The sequence below is a fragment of the Rhinoderma darwinii genome, chromosome 5, assembly GCF_050947455.1.
Source record: "Rhinoderma darwinii isolate aRhiDar2 chromosome 5, aRhiDar2.hap1, whole genome shotgun sequence".
In the NCBI taxonomy this organism is placed as follows: domain Eukaryota; kingdom Metazoa; phylum Chordata; class Amphibia; order Anura; family Rhinodermatidae; genus Rhinoderma; species Rhinoderma darwinii.
Window position 1 is genome coordinate 290,635,571 of NC_134691.1, and position 8,455 is coordinate 290,644,025.

Consider the following 8,455-nt stretch of genomic DNA (forward strand, 5'->3'; position numbering starts at 1 on the left):
TTAGCCTGGATAATCTACCCGTAATTAACATGATATTTATGCTAATTAAATATTATTACGTACAAACGAAAGTAAGCAACTCAAACAAAAATAATTAAAATGTGGAATATGTGCTAATTGAAGCCCGTTCTTGTGGATCCTAATGGTTAGGTCCTCCAAAGAGATCTAATTAACAATTCTGTTACATATAAAGTCTATGTGTTGGTAAATAAATTCTTCTAATTCTTTATGGTCTCATTTAAGGTTCCTGTATTAATTAAGACGGAGATGATTGTTGAGTATGTCCTTGTATGAGGTGTTTTTTGTTCAAAAACTATATATAATGAAGAGCATCCAACAACTAGGACACTCTAGATGAGCTACACAACCAAGGAAAATGGGCAGGTTCTCATCCAGTAACATTATGCTTTTTTCTCTCTGTAGTTTTTCCATTCTCTTTGCCTTTTCTGTCTGTTCTGAAGAGACAACAGCAACAAATCTAGACAGTCAAGAGAAATATGACGACTTGTTTGAGGTAAGATACTTCATTTATCAATATGGTTCTCACTTTATGTGTATTGTAGTAAAGACAATTGTATACATTGGTGTAGCTAAGCCAGTCAGGTGCCATTTTACCTCATGTTTTTCTATAATTGTTTTACTGATTTCAAAGTATAGAGAGCTCTGGGGATAAAAACTGTGTTGGTTTATATAAAATTATGGGAAATATATTGTGTACACACACAAGTCAAATATGAAATGACACTTTATGCTGTTGCACATATTTATAAAAAGGCGCTGCTTTCTCCCATAAATAAAAGCCCACTTGACCGTGGGCTGTGTCTTGTATTGCCCTTTCTTGTATAGTCCCTTTTATGGATAGGAGTGGCGCTGTTTCTGGAAAAAAACGTTTAATTTTTTAGGGTGCTTGACAGAATAACATTTTCTATACTGTCAACCATTTTACACCTTCCTCATTTTAAAAACAGAGCAGTCACTTCGAGTTTGCAACCTGCTGACTCCAACACAGGGTCTATGGCTTCTATGGTGGAGACAATGAGGGGGGGGCTGCTTTCTCCAGTCACTGCATACAGAAAAAAACCGTTGGACAACCACTCTGTAAAGCCAGGATCACACACACACAGTTTTGATGCAGTTTTTGTTGGGTTTTTTTTTCCCTCGGTTTTGTTAGGCTGGGTTCACACGACCTATTTTCAGGCGTAAACGAGGCGTATTATGCCTCGATTTACGCCTGAAAATAGGGCTACAATACGTCGGCAAACATCTGCCCATTCATTTGAATGGGTTTGCCGACGTACTGTGCCGACGACCTGTCATTTACGCGTCGTCGTTTGACAGCTGTCAAACGACGACGCGTAAATTGACTGCCTCGGCAAAGAAGTGCAGGACACTTCTTTGCAACGTAATTTGAGCCGTGTTCTTCATTGAAGTCAATGAAGAGCAGCTCAAGATTTACGAGCGTCACAGACGCCTCGCATAAAGCGAGGAGGAGCTTTTACGTCTGAAACGACGCAGCTGTTTTCTCCTGAAAACAGTCTGTCTTTTCAGACGTAAAAGACAGTTCACGTGTGCACATACCCTTAGTCAAACACAGGAGTGTGTTTGAATCAAAAACTGCATGTGTGATTCCAGCCTAAAGCTGCCTACACACAATAAATTAATGTTGATGGACTTTAGGAGGACCAATTTAGGAGGGTTGCAGTAAGAATCCAATGTGTATAAGGACCTCCTGATTGTCTCCAGATAGCAGGATTTTAACATGCCAAATTCTTGTCCTGCCTGGAGATAAGTCGCGTGCAGAGGGTTGTCTCCCTTTCCGAGCAGAGCATACATGCATGTTTTTAGGGAAATCAGGGTAGATAGGGGTCGGACAAATGAGTAATTTGCTGACAGCTTTGTTATGTGTGGCATAAGTAGTGGGCATAGAGATCAACATATATGAGTTGTCCACAAAATCAGCTGTAAGGATGAGTGTGCAAAAGGAAAAGGCACCTGCAGCACATCCAGTGCCAATCCCTGAGATCTCAGCTGAAGAATTACATTTTTAAATAAACAAAACGACAAAGTTATTTAACATTTATCGTACTATTATATTATAAATGTTTCCAACATTTTTCTCCGCACAGTCTAGAGAAGATTTCCAAAATCAGAGAAATCTTAATTCTAATGAGTATCGATATTTGGGACCAAAAAGCATAAGTGACATGAATCCTTCAGTCATGAGCAAATATAGTAGCTTTCCGATACTCGAGAGGGAATTCCTTGTGGAGAGAGGCCTCAAGCCTGCTGCAAACCTACCACTGAGATTTGGAAGAGCATCTGATGACAAAGTGGGAAAGAGCATCCCGAACTTACCTCTTAGGTTCGGACGATATATACCTGGAAAGACCAGTATCCGGTCAGCAACTAATTTTCCCCAGAGGTTCGGAAGATCACAATATGGTGGCCATTTTGTGCAGTCATTTGCTACATTACCTCTTCATTTTGGAAGGACAACTAATGTTCATAGATTACAGTATGACAAGATCTCCCATCTTCCAGAAGTAAAAAATCCAGATGAAGACAATGAAAGGTATGACATGGTAATGCAAAATACTAGTATGATGACACTGGGTTATAACTATGTGCATTTATTGTAACTGAAAAAAAAAATTATATTCTAGCTATAAAAAATTTATATTCTTTGCAATGACATGACTGTTTTCCTTTTAAAGCGGTTGTATGAGATTAGTAAAAAAAAAGGCTTTGCTTTTTAACCAGAAACTTTTCGACGGACTGTGTCTGGTATTTCAGCTCAGTACTATTTCCTTGAATGGGACTGAGCAGCAATGCGAGACACCGGCTTTGTGGATCTGTTTCCTAGGGGAAAAAAATATGTTTTCTAAACTATGTCATACATTTTTTTTTATGCTATATATCTGACTATCCTACAGGATTATGTAGAAAGGAATTTGCATAGCCAAAACTCATATAAGTCTGACTGCCCCGTAAAAGGCATCTTTAGTTTAGTCCTAGACCGGTTTACTGCAGGATTCTACCTGTGGCTCCACAATCTGTCATATACACATTTAATTTAGTATTAACATTCAGGTATAATTTCACACATATCTATAACTGTATTAGCACTGATTCACTATATTATAGAGTCTTCTATTTTTCATCTTAATACAGATATGGGCTTCCTTAACATATCTCGAAACCCGACAAATCCCAAGATATATGGCGCTACATGTTAAACAAACATTAAAAAAAAAAAACACATACCTCCGACGGATGCCACCCGTCGGCTATCTATCGCTCTAAACTCCCATGTTAAAAAATGGATACCTGAAACTTATACTTTTTTTACTGGATGGCTCTGACGAATGCCATCCATCGGTCAACTGTCGCCCATAGACTCCCATGTTAAAAAAAACCTACATGTTTGAAATAGTCGACTTTTGACTATCTTAATTTTCTCCCCTTACTCTGTTCCTAGTCCGTACCTGTGTTTTATATACAGCCCACTTACTTTATATGGTTTACAATGTACACACACTCCAGTCCTTCACACACCATAGGAGTAACATACAACCCTTGCAGATACTTAAATATATAAAAATACTATTCTCCTGTAACAACTTTTAAAATATAAGTTGTTTTACTGGATGGCTGTGACGAATGCTATCCGTCAGCCATCCATCACCAATAGACTCCTATGTTTAACGTATAGGTTTGTTCACTGGATGACTCAAGACTGTAATAAATTGGAATCATGACAAATTGTAAAACTTAAGACAATTCAAGGAAAGTTAAAGGGAATGTGTTGCCAGAAAAACATGTTTTTTTTTAAAAAATTAAACATTTAGTGTGTGGGTGATTAAACATTGTTCAAATTTTTTTTATTTTTTTGCACGAGTCCATGTAATATTATAAATTATTTCTCATTTATAATACTACCCATTTTTGGTCACTAGATGGAGCTGTTCCCAAAATTGCAGCATTGCAACATTGGGTTAAAAGCCCTCGCTCTAGTGAGCTCTCAGCATCCCCCCCTCCTTTATCCTGGCTAGTGCCGGGATAAACGAGGGGTTTGAAAGGTTTAACCTCCTACACTGTGTGTCGCCATTTTTTGAGGTAACCCACAGTGTAGTAGGTTTACATACAGTAGTAAACACACACAAACACTAACATACATTGAAATCTCTTACCTGCTCCTGCCGCCGCGGCTCCCTCCGGCCCGTCCGCTCCCTTTGCTGCCGCTGTTCCATGTGCACAAGTCCGGAAGCCGCGACCGGAAGTAGTAATATTACTGTCCGGCCGCGACTTCCGGTCCACAGGAAAATGGCGCCGGACGGCGCCAATTTCGAATAGGACTGTGTGGGAGCGGCGCATGCGCAGTTCCCACACAGACGCCGTACACGGCAGTCAATGGGACGGGAGCCGTTCGCAGTCCCTATGGGACTGTGGCTGCCGTGTTCCATGTCTGTGTGTGTCGTTAATCGACACACACAGAAATGGAACAAAAAATGGCAGCCCCCATAGGGAAGAAAAAGTGTAAAAAATAAGAAACAGTAAAACACAAACACACAAATGAAAATAAACGTTTTTATTAAAGCACTAACATCTTTAACATATAAAAAAATTATTTGTGATGACACTGTTCCTTTAAGGGTGGACACATGTGTATAAGTAACATAGAAGAAAGTTGGTAGGTAAGGTAAGCCTGTTTTCTGATGACACAAAAGTGTGTAACAGTGTTGATATTCCTGGAGGTGTCTGTAACATGGAAAATGATTTAGCTTTACTGTAAAAAATGGTCAATACAATGGCAACTGCAATTCAATGGTTCCAAATGTAAAATAATGCACTTGGGATGAAAGAATCCTCTGCCCAAGTAACATATTGGCAGATCTGTGTAGGACAAGACCTCAGAAGATAAGGATTTAGGGGAATTGATTTCTGTCAGCTTCAAAATGAGTCAACAGTGTGGCCAGGCAGTAGGAAAAGATATAGCTAGAGGTAGAACCAAAAGGAGGGAGATTGTGACATCACTGTATAGAGCTCTAGTGATATCACATTTGGAATAGTGTTCAGTTCTGGAGGTCTCACCTACAAAAAAAGACATTGATAAAATAGAACAGGTCCAAAGACGGGCTACAAATATGGTGTAAGGTCTTGAGTATAAAATGTATCAGTAGAGACTAAAGAACTTTATTTGTATAGCCCTAAATTGGTTTCCCCATCAGGGACATTTATGGCATATCCACAGGATATGCCATAAATGTCAGATAGATGCGGGTCCCACCACTGGGACCTGCACTTTTCTCTAGACTGGGGCCCCCTAAACCTCGTTCTACCTTTCTCTGTTCCCGCTGCCACTTGTAATGTCCGATCATGTAAGAAGAAAACAGCGCTGCTCGCTGAGCTACGCTGTTTCCTTAACTGCCATTCACTTCTATGGGAGTTACGAATACAGCGTAGCTCAGCGAACTATGCTGTTTTCTTCTTACATGATCGGAAATTACAAGTGGCAGCAGGAACAGAGAAAGGTAGAACGAGGTTTAGGGGGCCCCATTCTAGAGAAAAGTGCAGGTCCCAGAGGTGGGATCAGCATCTATCTGACATTTATGGCATATCCTGTGGGTATGTCATAAATGTCCCTGATGGGAAAACCCCTTTAAAGAGGCTCTGTCACCAGATTATAAGTGCCCTATCTCCCACACAATGTGATCGGTGCTGTAATGTAGATAACAACAGTGGTTTTTATTTTGAAAAACGATAAATTTTAAGCAAGTTATGCACAATGTTTTATTTATGCTAATTAGTTTCTTAATAGACAACTGGGCGTGTTTCTACTTTTTTACCAACTGGGCGTTGTAAAGAGAAGTGTATGACGCTGACCAATCAGTGACCAATCAGCGTCATACACTTCTCTCCATTCATTTTTAGCAGTACTCGCAACCCAGCGTGATCTCGCGTGATCACGCTGTGCAGTCACATACTCCCACATTAACTTTACCAAAGTGTCTTGAGAGTGAACAGACATTGCCTCCAGCCAGGATGCGATGTCTATTCACACTCCAGACACTTCGGTAAACTTTCTGTGAATGACAGCACATCGTGATCTCGCGAGATCACGCTGTGCTGTGTGAGTAAATCCCCAAGAAACTTTATCGAAGTGTCGGGAGTTTGAATAGACATCGCGTCCTGGCTGGAAAAGTTAAAGTTAATGTGGGAGTATGTGACAGCACAGTGTGATCTCGCGAGATCACACTGTGCTGCGAGTACTGCTCCAAAGTACAGTACTTCAAAATAAAAACCACTGTTGTTATCTAAATTACAGCGCCAATCACATTATGTAGGAGATACGGCACTTATAATCTGGTGACAGAGCCTCTTTAAGGACAGGAGGGAAAGGGGGGACACGATCGAAACCTTTACATATGTTAAAGGCTTAAATAAGTTTCAAAAGGAAAGTGTTTATCATAAAAAAAAACTAAGCACAAGAACAAGGGGGCACAATATTAAATTAGTTGGGGGGGACAGAAGCAGTCTCAGAAAATATTATTTTACAGAAAGAGTAGTAGATGATTAGAACAAACTTCCAGCAGACGTGGTTGGGAAATCAACAGTAAGTGAATTGAAACATTCCTGAGATAAACTTATATCTATTCTAAGCTAAAAAAAATAAAAAGGAAACAATATAAGGGCAGGCTAGATGGACCATGTGGTCTATTTCTTCCATCAATCTCCTACGTTTCTGTTTTAAACTAATATTGCCTAAGAACAATTCCAATTCACGGTTTTCTTACAGTTTTCGGGGTTTTCTTTTTACCATTAGTGAATATGTAAGGCTAAGTCTTGTAAACTGTTATGCAAGTAAAGCAGAAAGCAAGAAAGTACAATTATTACTCTGTATAATTGACACTGCATCATGGTGATATTGGACTTTTTTCATGATGTCTTTATGTTTGTTAATAGATTTTCCTAAACCAGTAATTTTCAACCTGTGCCTCGCTAGCTGTTGTGAAACTACAATAGGGCATGCTGGGAGTTGTAGTTTCACAACAGGGCGGAAACCACTAAACTGTCGGTGACATAATAAAGTCCTTTTTTATTTCAGAAGCCAGACAATGACATATGACTATGAGCGGAATCATATGTAGCATCGGAAACCTGCAGTTTATTCAGATAAACCCAAGACAGTTGCGGTTTTTACTCCATACCAGCACTGAGCATTGAATATCTCTATGGGACTATATTTTCCGATAGCTTAAATCTCACTCTTTGTACACAGTTGTGAAATCAGGCTCTTAGTGATGACAACTATCAAACCTGAAGAACAGCAATGACTGTACAATGTGAAGATGACAATGGCTAAGCATATTTCATTTAGCAAAGTATGCAGTCAAATTGTATTATTACCATATTCTACTTCAAAATAAATGACTACAGAAGACAAAATACAATCGTCTTTTCTTTCTTCTCAGTTTTAGTCCTCAGAAATAAAATGCACAAATTACAGGTTGTGCTTTACCTATTTCCATCTCAGTAACTCATTCAATACAAGTAAATAGGATTTACATAAATTCTATTCAAATACCGTGAAAAAAAATCCGCAGCGTAATGTACCGTATATGCCGTTTGTGTCGCAGAATTTTGCTCCTGATTTGACCTTTGATTTCACTTTTTGCAATGCAAAAAAATCTGTAGTCAAATTGTTGAAGAAAATCTCTGACAAAAAAACAGTTTAGGCTATGTTCCCATCTACAGACACCATGAGCGAAACCCGACTGAACCCATTAAGGTTAATGGGCTCTGTTGGGCACCGTTTGTGTCTGTTATGCGACGGTACCGCATTCCCTTTTTTTGTTGCTCTGCTCCAGTGACATAGCAGAACAATGAAACGCAGATGGGAACAGACCTTAACACATTCAGATTTTAGCAGAATACTTCTGCATGTGATATTATCTTTGGTGGTCTATGATAGTGAAGTGGTTAAGGGCACATAACTGGTTATCTACAGATGTAGCCAAGTTTATCTTGACTCTGCAGCGTAATACCCCACAACAAAAGCCATTGAAAAGCCTATTAAAAAAAAGTCAAATTAAAGTTTCTTGACACTGTATTTAATGTGTTAAAAGTCAAGATAAAGATGGCTACATATCTATGGTAGTGAAGGGTTTAATGGGAACATCTCTGGTGGTCTATGGTAGTTAATAAGCATCCCTGAGTCTTGGTGCCCAGTGGTACACTCACCTCCTCAGGCTTTAGCGCTGTCTGTTGCCCAATCACTTATTCACAAAGGCTGGCAGGAGCTGGGAGTGCAGGGATTCTGCCATATGGACAGTCAGGGACAGACATAAAACACTAATATGGACAGTCAGGTACAGGCGCACTGTCAATAACACTCATATAGACCGTCAGATGCATTCATATAGTCACTAACACTCATATGAATTTTCAGGGACAG

General features: G+C 39.5%; 1 protein-coding gene across 2 annotated transcripts; it reads left to right on the top strand.

The window, feature by feature from the left end:
- Window positions 1-346: 346 nt before the first annotated feature.
- On the top strand, window positions 347-7,437 carry NPVF (neuropeptide VF precursor). 2 transcript variants are annotated; one of them, XM_075828651.1, is made up of 3 exons: window positions 347-514; window positions 2,127-2,572; window positions 7,106-7,437. In XM_075828651.1, the coding sequence occupies exons 1-3, from the start codon at window positions 377-379 to the stop codon at window positions 7,146-7,148; spliced, it is 627 nt and encodes a 208-aa protein (XP_075684766.1). In that variant the 5' UTR covers window positions 347-376; the 3' UTR covers window positions 7,149-7,437. The 2 variants fall into 2 exon arrangements, with proteins under 2 accessions (XP_075684766.1, XP_075684767.1); XM_075828652.1 differs by having other exon boundaries at window positions 7,109-7,437.
- Window positions 7,438-8,455: the final 1,018 nt, after the last annotated feature.